The sequence below is a fragment of the Equus przewalskii genome, chromosome 17 (genome assembly GCF_037783145.1).
Source record: "Equus przewalskii isolate Varuska chromosome 17, EquPr2, whole genome shotgun sequence".
Taxonomy (NCBI): domain Eukaryota; kingdom Metazoa; phylum Chordata; class Mammalia; order Perissodactyla; family Equidae; genus Equus; species Equus przewalskii.
In genome coordinates, this window is record NC_091847.1 from 23,771,558 (window position 1) to 23,789,466 (window position 17,909).

Below are 17,909 nucleotides of genomic sequence, written 5' to 3' on the forward strand. Positions count from 1 at the left end.
TATGTAACAAATGATTTAATCACGTATCTGAAATACTTGTTTTTTTTTAAACCATACATCCACTCAAATATTTCTCGTAATATTAAATAAGCTTAATTTTCCTACGTTTTCTACAATGTTTCTGGGGACTGGAGGGAAAATGCGGAAAAGAAAAATGCATCACTTGTGACCTGGAGTTGATGCTAAATATGAGATCCTGCATAGTTTCAGTAATAAAAATGATCATCATGAATTTTCTCCCCTAGTACAAACAAATAAAAATGCAACCACAAAATATAGTGAGGAGAAGACCAATCCTCACATGGGAAGCTGTGCACAGCTAAGATTAAACCTCCAATATCTAAGCACCACAGGAGACTATCTTAAAGTTAACCTCCTGTGATTATTTTTCCTGCTTTCTGGAGGCAAAATTCCTAACTGAATTGGCATGCTCTTTAGTATTTGTTTCACAACTTCAACATTGTTTTTGAAGTAATTTTCCTTGTGCCCAGTAGTTGCACTTCTGTGTGATAAAAATAAATTTTGGTATTAGTTTTACTTAGAACATGAAAAATAGCCATTTTATCATGCTGTTGCATAGCAAATGTATGCCTTTCCAGTCAGTTTCTACAAAACACTATTTCCTTAAACTAGCTTTGGTGATAAAGTGTTTTTATTACTTTTTAGAAAGTTTTTATTCGTGCATAAAAAAAATAGGAGGAAAAGCTTATTTTTTTTTTCTGGCATTTGAACATGATTAACATTTTCTTCTCACTTCAGGGACTTTAGCAAGAATAAAAGTCATCCAATATATTAGAGGGTCAATATTTTAAAGTACCAAGATTATGTATTAGCACTTTAGTGAAGCTTGATCAAGGACCTTTGCAATTTTTATCAGTGATATAAATCAGAGTTCAAAAACGAAAAGCAAAATACAATTCATAGTCTTGTGATATGGAGTTGAGAAGCTAAAGGATAGAAAGTAGAATGATAAAATTCAAGGTTGAAGCCTATGAGTACTTAAAATCTAAATAATACACTGAAATGAATTACATAGAGCTGGAATATTAACCATGGGACCTCTGGAATATAACGCTGTTAGAATTGCTGCAATGTTCAGAAACGTCATCATACTGCTGGAAGGTGGCCAGAGATGTTTAGTTTTCCCTTGCCCCATTTACTTAGCCATTCATTCATCCATGGGCTAGGTGCTGTGCTAGACTCTGAGACTACAAAGATGCTACAATATAATCTGTCTCCTCTTGAAGATATTCATCTGTTAAATATATCAGATAAGTAAGCATATAATTGCAATATAGTTTGATAACTACTATAATAAAGGAGATGTTTTACTTCAACCAGGCTGTATTGAGAAGGAGATTTTTTGGTGTTCTGAAAGGACTTCCCTGTGGAGGTAATGGTAAACTATAGGGAATTTCATAGAGTGAAATTATACAATTTCACAAAAGACAGTGCAATGTAACAGAGGAGAGAACTAGAAGGATGCTTTTTAGAAATCAACCTATAGTTCAACTTGATAAGGACAAAGAGCATATGTGGATACATGATAGACATTTAAGGCTAAAAATGTAAATACAAGACATAAGATGAAGTCTCTTATATACGAGTCAACAGATTTTAGATTTTAACTTGTTGGTTTTGCAGTTACAGAAATAATAAGATTAGATTTCATTATATAAATGTCACTCTGGAAGTAGTGTGGAAAGTGGGATTTCATTAAGGGATGAATAGTGGTAGGAATAATAACAGGACACTTATGGAGTTAATCTAGGATAGGAGCCTAATTTAGCCTGTAAAGATTGAGAAGAAGTAAAGAAGAAAAATTAATTATTTAGGAGGTAAAAGAGAGAGGACTTATTGATATAAGTGAGTATAGACTATAAGTGAAATAGAAGACTCCAAGAAAAGCCCCTGATGTAGGCTTGGGTGATAGGATGGAAAGTAACGAAAATAATCAAGAAAAACATACTGATTAGGAAATTTAACACTGCAATTAACAGTACAAATGTCATGCCCGCTATGCTTACAGAGGAAATGAATTTCTTGGTGAGCTGGTGAAAAGAACAATCACACAGATAGAAGCATGGCCCTAAAAGACTAACGCATGAACATCGTGATGAAATATTTGTGCTCTGCACAGCCACTCTGTGACTACCCTGGAAGTTGATATGTAGGCAGCACTAACTAAAACCATAAATAAACATTGTGAGTCAAAAAGAATGAGGCAATTAATTTAGCCAATAAATAACACATCATTTGTATAAAAAATTAGGGAAAATGAACACCCTTTACTCTTAGATGAAATACTCCTCTCACTCCAAAACTTTTGGCTAATTGTATCAGTTTACTATTTAATACTTTATTCGTGGATTCACACTTTACAGTATAATGTATGGAGTTGAAAATAAGAAGTACATAATGTTGAAGTCAGAGTTCACATTTGGAAATTAAGAGAAAGTAGTGCTATATTTATATATTAATTACAATTTATGTATTATATATTTATGCCACAATTTGAAAATATTTTTTTGAAGTCCATATTCTTGGAGTTTTGTCCCAAAGCACAGATAGTTGCATGATACAGATGTCTAAAGCCAGCCCTGGTGGCCTAGTGGTTAAGAATCGGCACTGTGGCCCAGGTTCATTTCCTAATCAGAGAACCACACCACCCGTCTGTCGGTTGTCAGACTGTGATGGCTGTGTGTTGTTGCGATGCTGAAAGCTATGTCACTGGTATTTCAAATACCAGCAGGGTCACCGATGGTGGACAGGTTTCAGTGGAGCTTCCAGTCTAAGACAGACTAGGAAGAGGGACCTGGTTGCCCACTTCCGAAAATACTGGCCATGAAAACCCTATGAATAGCAGCAGAGCATTGTCTGATATAGCACTGGAAGGTGAGAGGATGGCATGAAAAAACTGGACAGGGTTCCCCTCTACGGCACACAAGGTTAGTAGGAGTTGTAATCGACCTGACAGCACTAATAGCTAGAGATGCCCAGACCAATTTTATCTGTTCTTAACAAAGAATCTTCAAAACTTTATTTTTATATTCTTGATTTTAAAAAAAAAGAAAGGAAAATGGAGGACTGCCAATTAACTCTCAATTAGTTCAACCACTTTAACCTGGAAAATGTCATTAATTGAAAGAAAAATAACTTTCTTTTTACAATAATGTATCTAGGTCAAATCAAACGACCAAAAACACATATGTCCAACACATACCTCTCCTCATATAAAAATACTCCATGTCTCTCAAAATCATTCAGGTAGTGACTCTAACCAAATACATTCTCAAAACATTATTTAATGTGCTTCTCAAAGTGTTTTCCTTCCATGTATGGGGACAATTCCTTATTCCTACCAGAAAAGTGAAACTATTCCTATTTCAGTAAATGAAAAACAGCTAGACAGAAGCCAAAGGGGAGAAAATCAAACCTTTAATTTCTATCTGAGTGCCCCATATGTGTTTTCTCCCATGTACTGAGCCTGTGAAGTTAGATAATAACATGGTCCAAACCCATGTCTGTTTCCTTGGATCTTCTTCAAGCCTCTGTTGCCAAGGAGCAATGGAGTGGATCGTGACCTTCTGTACAAGTAACTCTGCCTTGAGGGAGTTTAAATTGATTTTCCACATCTTTAAATTCAGAGATCCAAAGGGGTCTCTTATAGCAACCTTCTGACAATGATGTGGTGGCTTTGACAGCACAAAATAGGAAAGGAGAGGACTTCCGGAGCAATCAAAATGATACTCTTAAAGACGGGGAAGGATGAGAAAATGAGTGCCCTAAAACTATGCAAAAGAGGCAATCTAAGGTCTAATCTCTATACAAAAGGATGACTGAGAGAAAAAAACCTGAGTTCAATTTGCATCAAAGATAATTTTAGATTTTCACAAACTGATTGCTAGTTCACACACTCAGAGACTCAAGAATATTTAGGACGACTTGAAGGAGAACATACAGCAATTTACTGAATCTTCATCACTTCCGTCTAGACAGTCATCATCACCATCACATTTCCACCGAGCTTGGATACAGTGTCTGTTTTTGCAGCGAAATTCTCCAGCTTTACAGATGTGAGGTAATACTTCTCCAGGATTAACTAGAGTTAAGAAAAAAATCCAAGGTATTGGAACAATACTAGTTACATTCAGTTCATTACAACGTAAATTTTGTTTTAATAACAAAGTACTGACAATAGAAAGTATGAAAACATCTTAACATTGTAGTGACAACCATCTCTGGAAATGAGAAAATTTTAAGCTTTTCTGACAAGAATCATTCAACTAAGAATTTTAAAGATTTATTTTAAACAACTGTCACCAAAAAAAATAAACAATAACAACAATAATTATATAATACCACCTTATGTTTACGTTGAGTTTTTATTTTTTTAAAGGATTTTCATTCATAATCTCAACTGCTCATCAAAATAACCTATGAGGTAGGCATGGCAAAGAATTTTACTATCTCCATTTTATAGATGAGTATACCAAAAATTAATTGAAGTGAAGAGACAAAGCAACGGCACACAGCATTGATGGCTATATTTACTTTGCTGGTCTCCAAGTGGGAGAAAAACTCAGGTCTGGTTCAGTATTCAAGGAAGTATTAAGTTAAAGCGATCTCATTCTATATCCAGATCCTATGCAGTGTTTTTCTCCATAGAGTCCACGTTCTCTAATCAAATGTCAGGAATTCAGCTAAGAGGGATTTATTCACAAATTGAAAGTTTATTATTCTTCTGTTCTCTTTGAGTGGATTCGATAGAGTCTAGAAAAAGAAGGGAATATGTGGCAACGTTTAAAGTAAATGATTTGTGTTTCATGGGCCGGAAAAGATGTTGAATTATCAAAAGCTGGTTTATTGCTAAAAGAAACAAAAGCCAATCTTTCCATCCCAGTTCTAATGGCTTAAAACTTTATTTTGGATAACTAGCTTGGACTGACGAACTGTCACAAAACCTACATACACTCTAATAATAAAGGATATTGAGAAAACATATGTGGCACTTCTAGAACACTTTGTGTTAGCGCTCCCTTAATCCTTGTATTTGCCCTGCTGCAAAGAATGGACCAGGGAATGTGACTCTTGAACCATAACTGCAGAGAATCTGCTTCAGAGAGTTAGGCATGTGGGTTGTGGGACTGGAAAAGAAAAGCTGACCAATAAATTCAGACTCTTACTTAAGGCTTTAAGGGTGAAAACTAATCAGTATGGTGAATGAAATATTTAATTAGAATGAAGGCAATCCTGTATTTCTTCTGTCCTCTCTCAGACAAGTAGACACCGTATGCAGGGACTGATGATAATTTTTCATCCCTGTTTAATCTTTTTCAATAACAAAATGTTGAAGCAACAATTTCTCTAAAGATGTTATTTCTGTAAGGTCACTTGAAAGCAACAAATTTTGTAAATATATACATATGTTTAAATAAATAAATGTATAAATGTTAAATATATAAATACGTATATATATTTAAATACATACATATATAAAACAAAATCTCTAGAAGTGATCATGGATAACGTCGAAATTTTTCTTATTTTGAGTTTCAAGACCCTGAGATCTTCGACGGTGGTTAATTTCTTCTTTTGAATCCATATAAGCCCAGCTTAGAACTGGGCCCTTAATGACAGTAGTTTGATTAATTTCTACTCTGTAATTATTAAGCCGAATAGTCAACAGTCTCTCAGAGTTTTTTAAAAAGTTCCAGCCAGACAAGAAACCTAGTTTGAGATGTAATCAGCTTCCACTCCCACTTCAGTTCAGCTTCTGTCATCTCTCTATATTTGACTGCAAAGAAACAGTAAGTCAATTCTGTTGTCTCCTAGTGAGGACTGAAAAACCCAAGGAACCATGGGATGTCTTCTGATAACAATCCCCTCAGTTTAAAAAGCTTTGTTTTCACTTTGTCATTTGATCAAATAACTCAACCTACAGTTTTAAGGGACAATCAAGAATATCCATATACAAAAGTGAAATTATAGTTGCTTCTGAATCACTACATCTATATGAAAGAAGAGCAAGATGTCTAAAGAAAGACAAATCACCTGAGAAAATTATCTTTAAGCTAAATATTCTTTAACATAATCCATTTAGAGGTAAGGTTTTTAAGTCTACTCAGAGTTCAAATGTTTTTCAAATGATATTTAGATCATTACGGAATGAACGCAAAGAGACAGAATTTCTGAACTTGTTTTAAACATGATTTCAAAGATATGTGGATGGTTGGATATTTTTAAATGATGTTTGCTAATACCAAGATGGCAGTTTTCAAAAACAAAGGATGACAATGTCTGAAGTTTCATTTTCATTTTTATAACAGATTATGAATAATTGTTTGAAAACCAGTAGAACTAACCTCCTGAAATAATTTCATTTTTTTGTATTTATTGCTTCTGATATTGATCTTTATCAGTGTCATTAATATGTATCAATATCACTTGTTACAGCAGTTAGGCATTGCTTATTTCTGTATTAACAGGTATAATAAAACATATACAAATATCTTTGACTTTTTTCTGTGTGTGTGAGGAAGATTGGCCCTAAGTTAACATCTGTTACCAATCTTTCTCTTTTTGCTTAAGGAAGATTGTTGCTCAGCTAACATCTGTGCCAACCTTCCTCTATTTTATGTGGGATGCCACCACAGTGTGACTTGACAAGCAGTGCTGGGTCTGTGCCAGGGATATGAACCCGTGAACCCCAGGCTGCCGAAGTGGAGCACGCAAACTCAATCACTGTGCCACTGAGCCAGCCCCACATATCTTTGACTTTTTAGAATTTGTCTGCCATTCTTTTAAGTCCTATAATTTGTTGTATGAAAGGCATAGAATCACAGTGTTTCTACATGTCTTGTGTCAGCTTTTATTCTGGACTTTTTTTCAAGGATGTTTACATAGCTAACAACCTTAGAAGATAGAGATAGTGCCTCCTTTTAGAGCAGAGAGCAGGTTTTTTTTTCTTGACCTGGATAGTAAAGATAATGTCTCTCTTTGGAGCAAACATTGGGCAGATTTTCTAGCAGATTCTTAAATTCAAGGTTTTCATTTGTGATACAAACTTACTGTGTGTGCAGCATCTACCTAGGCCTGCCTGTGCATTGCCCCGACATGATTTAGGGGTGGGATGGGGCAAAGAGAACCAATGTGAACATGAAATTTGTGCTGTCCTACTGTGCTATGAGTAATAAAATTCTTTGTGTCTGATCCAGGGATTGCATGTCTTTTGTTAGAATCTATGAAACTCTAGCAGGCTAACATGTTAGCTTGTAACTAGGGTAAAATCTCAGACTCTTCGTGATTCTCGACAACATACTCAAAGATTTTTTAAAGATACTGGGTTCTGATTTCCAAAGTCTCCCAGGGCATATGACATCATTAGTTTATTCCAGCCCTAACTCAAGTCTCCCAGATGTAATCAGTAGTTATGTCACAGAGAAACCATGTTCAATGCTGCCTATCAGGTTTGTTCAGGATTCATGAAGATAGAAGACAGGTTATTTTTGAGCCAACAATGTCCATTATTAAGAAAACATTTAATGGGATAAGTGATAATCTGGATAAGATGTCGGTTTAGACATTCAAAAAGCGTGGTTTGTCTTCCCAGGATTGACCTAACTCTGCGGAATTGGGTAGCAATGTCATCTATCATAGCACCCCAGCTGACGGTCAGGCAATCCACTAACTTTTGTGAGAATCAACGAGATGATGAAACAAGTATATTTGGCATCACATAAAACAGTCAACAGCACCTATAAAAAATAAGATTAGTATTTTGTATACCTTGCACAAATCTTTATAAAGGGGTTATTCTATAATTCATTTTTACGCATCTAATGTTTCCACTTGAGATTCTTGAATGCAGGAAGGACAATGTCACAGAACAGAACGATGCTCAGAAAAGAACCAGGCATAGAGTAGACGTTTAAAAATATTTGTTGCTTGACTTACTGGAACTAACAGAGATATGTAATTCTACATCACAGCCATTATTGTAGTGAGAGATTCTGTCTCTGGGGACTATATAAATGCTTCAGGAAAACCATTCACTTCAACTGGGTCAGTAGCTAATGCTCTTCTCCCATCACTCAAGAATATGGATAAAGTTAGTTTAATTTAAGGGGAAAAAAGATCAATACACAGATAGAAAGAAACAAGAAAGTGATAAGTTTCCCCCCACAACCAAAAAAGTGAACATACAGGAAAAGCTCCATGCATGTCAATTTTTTTCCAGTGTTTAATGTGACTGAAACTACATAGCACTTGGGTGTTTGGGCACAGCCATAAGTTGCCTTTAGTATATTAACAAGTGCTAGATTTGTGAGCTTTGCTTTAGAGTTGTGCTTTGCACTGTGAATTTGAAAACTGATGCCAAACTTGTAATTCTACTGCTAGGGTCCCTTAGTAAAAATATTACATGATCTCACCAGTAAGAAAACTGCCAAAGGAATAAATAATACTTTAATTTAACCAGAATTAAAAATAAAATGACATGAATCATGACATGCCTGGAAAGGAACTGCCAGTTCTCATACATCCTTTGATATCTGCTGTTAGAACATTGAAATTAGAAGGCTTCTGCATGACTCTTTATGGGAAATGGAACTATGCATCGTAGAATTAACTATTTTCTTTGGTTAAAACTGGTAGAGGAATTGTAGGAGTTAATGTCCAGATCATAATAAAGGAAGAAACTCTACTAGTAAACTGTTTTACTTTTTTTTAGTTTTGAATCATCTCAGATTTGGATCCCATCTCAGGAATGGATTTAATACATAGGTTCTTGACCTTGGTTTAATAAGCTGTGGTTCCCATGAATTAGTGCCTATGTTTCTAACCTTGCTTCCCTTCCTCTCAATCCTTGTGTGGTAATCTATTCTAAACTAATTCTTCTTTTCCCTCTCAATTGATGTTTTGCTGTTGATTGTATCAAAATTAAGGTAACTACATTATAAAATCATTAGTCCCAGTACAAAAAATGAAATTTTCCTATTGCCCCTAAATGTCTCACATTAGGGCATGTTTATTTGTTTAAGAAATTGTTTGTTTTTGCATTTTGGGAGTACAGAATTACTATCCCTTTATTTGAGCTGGGACAGAGAAAAACCTTAAAAGAAGACTTGAAGTTGTAGTTTGTTGGATGCCTTTATATAAGCAGGAAGGCAGTGTGAAAAATGCTGTTATAGATTTTGAATTTTCTTCTTTAGATCATAGCAGGATGACCTTTCATTAGATAGAGTGGTCTTCTGAGCAGCCAACCTAAGTGGTACATAATCTTTTGTGAGATCCTATGCACAGAAGGCCATAAATATTCATTTGGATGGGGCTTCTAAACTTTTTACTGCTTTAAACTTTTTACTACACATTAGATTGCATATATCCTAGAACATAAGGCTTGTCACAGCTGAACAGATAAATGGCTCCGTCATAGGAGAGCACTGTTTTTGACAGAGGAATATATCTGGTGTTCCAGAAGGTGAAGAAGGTCGCAGAGTACCACTGACACATAATTGTGCAGTGCTACCCTTGGATGACCAATATTTTTGCAATGTTTAAGTTGTTCTCTTGGGAGTAAGTGATGTTGGAAAGCTCTGTCTTTTCTTTCAGTCACCTAAAGAGGCATTTAAAGAATCACTGTCTCATTACTCTAGACAAAATTATCCTACTCTTTTAAAAAGACAGTGACCATAATTTTTTAGTAGCTTAACTTAATTTCTTGGGATTATCCATGTCATCATCTATTAATTTTGTACATTGTGATTTTCCCCTCAAAGGCATCAAGATAAATAAAAAACTCACTTGATAATTGATCGACTGGCTATACATATGCTTCTCCAAGGCAGTAAGTTCTAAGTTACTATACTGCAGTAGGCTTCATTTCTAATTGAGAGAGGATTTGGCCATAACACACAAGATTCACAAGGACAAAGAGTCCAGCCTACTCTCATTCTTGATTCCTTCCAGGCATGGCATTAGAATGCATCCTTAATCAATCATGTAGCATGCCAATATTTTTCTGCTGCGTAAATGCCTCTTCTGGCATAGCCTTATGCTACAAATTCATTGAGAAACAACCGTTGGTGTTTAATTCTGGCCTGACCATCTGCCAATGGGTTTTTGTTCATTTGATGTCTATTCAATGAGGATGACTGAAACCAGGATGATCATATCTCAAGGGTTGCAACATGTATTTTTGTTCTGCTTATTAGCTCAGATTACAGAGTTAATCCAGTTGAGACCAGTCACAAGACTATAATCTAGCCCAAACTAAATTAGAAGCCCAGAAGAATCAGCATTAATGAGAGGTTAGTGACACACTGATGTTTGTTTTGTGCTATTCTCTGCAACAATGAGCTGTATTTGTAGTCCTTTTGCATTTTCATTTCCTTATCTGCAAACTAAAGCTAACATATCCTTAAAAAATCTTTACCACTAAATGAATAGGAACAGGAATAATTTATATAAACACACTTTGAGTTCTTTGCAAGAAATGAGTTACTAATTGTTTCTCTTGATTTTTACCATTATATTTGAAAGGAAGCTAAGCGAGTTGCACTCCATATTAAAAGATATAGTAGAATTTTTAACAGTCAAATGCAAAAACAAATTTTCAAATAGGAACTCATCTGTATTGATGACAACATTCTTTAGTGTAACAAGTATAGATAAAATACTCTTCTTTCTTATCCCCTTTTATTACATTGGGGTTACCTCATCACACAGATATTAGAAAGACACCAACAATCTCAGAAAAATTTCCTCTAACTTTCAACAGATATATAATCACATGTGTATAGTCATAATAACAAATCTCCTAACAGCATGTGCATAACCAACATTGTGTATAGTATTTCTTAACAAACTAAAAGTCACCAAATTTTTATTTACATAGAGATATCCAGTGATCAATATCTTTTCTATATCAATAACAATATGCCAAGTCATAATGAATTCATAAGTATTTAAAGGGGCATTAGAACTAAGGAAATTGGAAATATAATTTGGAGGCCAATGATCCAGATAATTGTGATTCACACAATTAAAATTAAAGTACTAATTAGAAAATATCAGGCTTAACAAAAGCCATTTAGATACCTGATGTATATACCCTCCCTCCAACTTCCCACTCTGAAAACAAAGATAAAGAATGAAAACTCACAAGATTCCTGACAATGCAGCCTTTTGATCATTCTATTGACACTATCTTAATGGAATTTTGACTTTTTTGCAAGACCAATAAGACCAGATTCAAATATTCAATCAGAAATCTCTTTAAGTTATACCGCTAGAAAGTGAATAAGCTTGTCTATCTTTAAGTAGGAGGAGAGACCCTTTGCTCCTGCAGTACGACTATAAGGTCTGTGTCTAACAAAAGAGGAGATCCTTGTACTGCTACCTTCCATCCTTGAGAGGAAGTCTAGGGATAGAGCAAAGGCAGATGAGACCTGCTGGAGGTGCAGAAAGGTTACTATTTGTGTATACGTACATGTGCGCGTGTGTGTGTGTATGTGCGTGTATGCATTTTATCTGTTCAAAATGTCAGAGTCATTCTGCTGGATAGCAAAAGATCTCATTTTACACAAGGAAAAAAATTTTAGATGAAACCATGGTAAAGACTAAAAATTAAACTAGGAAATGTGCACATAAACAGTACCTTTTCTCTCAGTAACGTAGGTAAGTTTTAGCCTAGCAGACAAGTGGACAGACTTTATGTTATTCAAAGCAATGTTTAATCCCTGTCTATTGACAAACTATGGATCTTGATAGATCTCTTCTCTTCTGTTGATACATAAACAATAACAAATCAGGAATTACAAAATAATACTACAGGACACCGGAAGGGAAACCACCTGATGGCTCAAAGAAAGTATACCTCAGAGATTTTCTACAGGAATTGCTGTTCACATATAAAGGCAAAGGAGACATATTTAGAATACACAGGGGGCTGGCCCCATGGCTGAGTAGCTAAGTTTGTGTGCTCTGCTTCAGTGGCTGGGGGTTCACCGGTTTGGATCCTGGGTGCGGATCTACACACTACTCATTAAGCCATGCTGTGGTGGCATCCCACATAGAAGAACTAGAATAACCTACAACTAGGATATACAACTATGTACTGGGTCTTTGGAGATGAAAAAATTGAGGAAGATTGGCAACAGGTGTTAGCTCAGGGCCAATCTTCCTCACCAAAAAGCATACTTTAAGTAAAAAGAATACACAGGAATCTCTATGGTATACATTCTCTGCACTCTTCTTGAAGAAGTCACTGCAAGATATACTTCACCTATCCTACATATCAGTGAAAATCAATTAAAAAAACATTGGGGAACTAAACGTTTGAGTACTAAGCAACACAACCAGTGAAGCACTGATCCAGGTCTAAAAGAAAATGTTGTTTAATTGATCAACAATAAATGTCAAAACATTTTTATAAGGAAACGTTTGATGACTCAAAATAATATTCTTTGTCAGAAATCCTAAATTATAATAAGGACTGAAATCGAGGAAGATGGAGAGAATAGTATAAAGGAAGCCAAAGTCCTCATCTCAAATCATTGAAACTCAAAATAATAGTAACAGACTTTAAAACTGGTGGCATTATTCCAAATGCTAAAGAAGACATAATAAATTGACCGTGCGTGGACTATATGGTAAAATACAGAAGGAATCATAAACGGTAAAGAAAGACACAAATAGCCTGTACTAATGCATCAGAAATAATATCAAACACCAAGTAGGAAATGAAGGTAAATGATTTAAAAAGCAGTCATTAAAAATCATGTTTACAAAGAATACCTAGTTACAGAATAAGATGCTTATGTTCACATTAAGTAAAAATGAAGGACAAAATAAATTGTACTGTAGTATGATCCAAAATTTGAAAAGTACAACATAATTAAGACTTCAGTTTCCAAAATGAAATAATTTGGGGCCTAAATTCCAAATATTCTACTTACTAATTATGTGAACTTTGAAAGTTATTAACCCCCGAGCCTAAATTCTAAATCATAAAATGAGATAGTAACATTATCTTCTTTTATGATTATTGTAATAACTAATGGGAATCATGAAAAATTATTACAGAATGTCACATCCAGTATAAGAATTCAATAAATGTACCTATGATTACTATTATTAGTAGTAGAAAAAATAATAACCTTCAGGGATATATAATTTAAGGAACCATATCAAAATGTGTTAGTATTTTATTGTTGAATAGTGGCATTATAAATAGATTTTTCATTTTATTTTTTTATATTTCTCAAATGTTATCATTTATTAAATCAGTTTTTAGAAATCTCTTATCCACATCTTTTCTTCAGAAGAAATGACATTACAGATAAATCGAAGTCTTCTTTATTACACTTATTTCTCCTTCTGCCTCCCCAGAAACAATCACTATAACTGATGGAAAAAATAAATGAAATATTTATTTAACAATTTTTGATGGTTAACTTTATGTGTCAACTTGACTAGGCCATAGAGTGCCCAGATATGTCATCTAACATTATTTTGGACATGTCTGTGAGAGTGTTTTAGATGAAATTAACGTTTCAATCAGTAGACTAAATTAAAGAACATGGCCCTCCCTAAAGTGGGTGGCTCTCATCCAATCAATTGAAGGCCTGAATAGAACAAAAATGCCTACCTTCCTGCAGGTAAGAGGAATTCCTCATGCCTAACTGCCTTGAAGTGGGGCATTGATCTTTTTTCCTTCCTTCGTACTTGATACCCTAACTCAGACACTGGCTCTTCCTGGGTCTCGTGCCTACCAGCTTTCAGACTGGAACTACACCATTGGTGTTCCTGAGTTTCCAGCCTGCTGACTGTAGGTCTGGAGACTTGTCATCTTCCATAATTGCATGAGCCAGAAAAATCTTTTTCTGTCTGTATATACATCCTATTGGTTCTGTTTCTCTGGAGAATCATGAGTAACATACAATTCAAGATTTAATAATTCCAGCAACGTTTATACAGTACTCAATAAATACATAGCATTGTTGCTGTTATTGTGCTTAAGGCATAAGATATGTGTAGAGAGGACAAATTTCAGAAGGGTCACATTGGAATAACAGGATGGAGTAAATTGAAGGACAGCAAAACTTAACAAGGGTCTGTAATCCAGGCCAATTAATACAATTAATTCACTATTTTGATAAAGTCTAGAAATTCCCTGGAAGTCTCTTTTTTCCTCCTTCCTTGCTCTTCACCACAAATATAGATAACCGAGCTTACTAAGCTATTTAAAGTAATTTGAGGGCTGTGGTGTGCATCAATATATCGTCTATATAACCAATAACTACACATTTTTAGTTACAACTACTGATGGTGAGGTTCCCTAACAATTGAATGAAATATTTTCCTCTGTGGCATATACTTATTTATATTTTCTATTAAACTATATGCCACAGTGACAGAATACTCTGCAAAACTTCATCATTATCATTATCCATCTGTATATTAGAAATGGATTCAGTTAATTATTTGTAGTCTAAAAAGAATTATACCTAAGTAATTATCTGAATTTTTCTTTCCAAGTTTGATTTTAATTCCTTTGGTTTCATCTACTTCTGTTCTTCAAAAAGACTTATGTAAACAGTGAATGTAACAAGAAAGGAAACTTACATGTGCAAGTTGTCCCATTTTCATCTAAAAGTTGATTATCAGCGCAAGCACATACTCGGCCCCCTGGAATGGCCAAACACAGTGTACTACAGCCCCCATTATTCACTCGGCACATATTGTCACCTGCAAGAGGAGGGAAACAAATGTGTCAGAGAACTCTGATTCCATCCAACATTAGTCAGTTCAGGTTCACATTCTTTCTGGGAGACATAGCTAGGCATAAAAATGTACACATATATATGCAAATGTATATTACACATTCAATAATATAATCAGAATTCCTGTTGAATCTTAAATGAAATTCAGAAGTGTTTGAAAATATGATGCACTGGTAGTTAAGAGGAATTTGCATGCTGGTTGGAGGAGATAGATGTCTGTGTGCAGATAGGTACCAGGAGAGAGAAAGGATAGAGAGGACAGAATGGTGTCTGTTCAGGCTAGTGTCCGGAATGAGGCTTATTCAAATCTGAGTTCTTTGGAAAGTAGACCACCAGCACTTGGAATGTGGCTTTGGATCACAAGTGAATAGTAAGCAAATGAGCACTGGGGAAAGGGGTGGGATATTCTTCCCTCTTGTGAAAGGAGTATACTGGCGTGTCAGTGCACTGAGCACTCCAAGGAACACAGGCTAACTGTGAAGACTTAAAAATGAGTAGGCTTGCTGGTACCAGGAGAATGTGCAATACACAAGGGGAAAAGTGTTGTCCCAGTGGACCTAAACAGCAGAGGCACCCGTGAGGTCCACAGTAGATGTCAATAAAGCAGGCACAAGGGGAAATTCACAAAGGTATTATGTGAGAAACCCTTGGAGACTCAGATCAAACAAAGGTAGAAAAGAGGCTGGAGATTCTGTTTTATAAAGGTGAAGGTAAGAGTAAACAAAATTTAGGTAATCACCATTTTGATGCCGTTTATTCCTACCAGTTGAAAAGGCAAGGAAGAAAAATGTTTATTTAGCTATATATATGTAGAACTTTACAAAGAACCCTACAACGCTAGCAATCCAATCAGCAATGTAAATGTCAGGGTCATTTTACACCATGTTGTATTTTTCAAGGCATCAATAAATAACATTTTGATTATGTATATATCAGAAGATCTTACTCAAACATTACAAATAAAAAGCTTTTAATTACTTGGAGACATACAATAACATAATATAATGATTAAAATTGTATTGGCAGTTACAACGCAAGTGCCTAAAACGTGACTAAAGAGACAGGCTGGGTTATTATACTGAGGGCCTCAGGGGTTAGACGTTCTGTGTAGAGAATATTAAGAAATAAGTTAAAAAAAATCCTCAAAATGTTGCCGTATGCAATAAATATTTAACTCATCCCACAGTCTATCATTGTGTGCCCTCAGATCAGAAGACATGACCTAAAGTATATAATCATTTCTTTTCATTATTCTGAGAAGTAAATTAAATTTGCTATCTTTATAGAAAATAAAAAATACATCTGAAAGCTAAGGAAGCTAATAATTCAAGCTCTAGCATCACTTTCTGAACTCAGAGGATAATCAAGCTTAGTTCAGGCTTTTTCCAAAATAGAATGCAAAAATGTTTTAAGCAGTTTCCAGATATAATCATGTTTATTCCATGACCATGGGATAAAAATGTAATACGTCATAGGACGCTTAGCTGTTCTGTCTATGTTATGTAAATTATGCATCGGATTAAACTGTATACTTAATATTTTAATAACATTAAGATTCTGGAAAATTAGAATTAATTCAAAATATTTTGAGAAATACATGAAGAATTTAAAACAGCAAGAAATAAGAAAGTACCAAAAACAATATATCAGGACATTTTCATTTTGAAAAATATATGCTAAATATCATATTCTTTAATTCAATAGTACAATTCATATTTAAAAATTTTCATTGAATATAAAACTTAAGTATTCAGAAATAAATGACCGTTATTCAAACTTTTAATTATATTCCTTTTTCTGTGAATACTATATAGTAAAAGAGAGGAATTGGTATTTGTTCTGTCATGATAGAAATCCAAAATCTAAATTAATTTGAACAATTCCATATCTCTCATCAGAATTACTTATTGTTTTCATTTTAGTAGTATCCCAATATACTTTTGAATTTACTACTTGAATATATTCCAGATAGAGCTCATGTGATCGTCTATTGAATTTCTAGTAACGTTTCATGTGAAAAGATTCTCGCGAAAACATGATTGACTAAAAACAGCATCGAAAAACTTTTATACGTAAATATCAATGAAAGCATTAATTAACATATTGATAGCTATCATTATTGAAAACCCATAATGTCCTAGGGCTAGTTACCGCACATATAAATTGAATTTAATTCAATTTTTATGACACTTATAATGTAGGTTTATCTCATTTGCAAGTGGGACTACTAAAGATCTAAGGGTTTAAATGACTTTTCTAATGTCTAGAAATAAGAAATAATCCTGATTAAAAATAAGGATTTAGAACAAGGATTATTATTTATTTCTAGATAATAATAATTATTGTCATTACTATTTCTAAATAATTAGGCACAGGATTTTTCTTAATCTAAAATTCATGGTCTTATACTCTTATTTACATATGAAAAATAAAATTAGATCTACAAAGGACAGAAAAATAACATACTGAAAACAACAAGATTAAATCCTAGGTTAAGTTACTTTGGAAGCAGATACTTTTAAAAAAAATCAAATATGCAAGGAAAACAACTGAGGAGTAGCTTTTAAAACTAAGTTCAAGGTTTAGTCTGTCTGAGTCAAAAACTTTGTCTTTTTTTCTCTGATCTTGTGTCTTGGAGAAGTAGCATTATTCTGCCCCTTAACAGTATCTGGCACAGAGTGTGTGTTTGATAAACATTAGTTGAATTGATGAATGAAGTAACTTCTAGTTAGCAAATTTGAATGAGAGAAACAATCATTTGGGGGTGTAGTTACACGGTACAAGTATGTGGATAGATATGTCTGTGTTAACAAGATAAAGGGCTTTTCTTGTTTGTATGTGAGTGAGTATAAATATATACTCTGTCTAAATACTTTGCATTTCAAAGTAGATTATTTAAAGGTGTATTATAACTTTCATAGAACAGTAATAAAGACACAAATTATATATGTAAATAGTTCACAAGCCTATATTAATATGTCAATGCTTTTAGACCTTAGTAATCTAACTTTTATTAATAAAGTATCTTTTATTTCTGGCAAATGGAAAAATACATAAGCCGTCAGCACGAAGGAATCTCACTGTTTCATTCTTCCCTTTGTCTGAATTTTCTTCAAAATAGTA

The 17,909-nt window shown here is 34.3% G+C and overlaps 1 protein-coding gene across 4 annotated transcripts in view; it reads right to left on the reverse strand.

Moving 5' to 3' along the window:
* LRP1B (LDL receptor related protein 1B) overlaps nucleotides 1-17,909 on the reverse strand; it is a 1,824,802-nt gene that overhangs the window by 716,381 nt on the left and 1,090,512 nt on the right. For 3 of the 4 annotated variants that reach the window (XM_070581263.1, XM_070581262.1, XM_070581261.1), the window contains 2 exons: nucleotides 14,629-14,751; nucleotides 3,962-4,102 (listed from right to left, as the gene is read on the reverse strand). In XM_070581263.1, the coding sequence (XP_070437364.1) occupies nucleotides 3,962-4,102; nucleotides 14,629-14,751 (264 nt within the window). Of the gene's footprint in view, nucleotides 1-3,961; nucleotides 4,103-14,628; nucleotides 14,752-17,909 lie in introns of those variants that run through there. The other variant, XM_070581264.1, reaches the window with a different exon arrangement.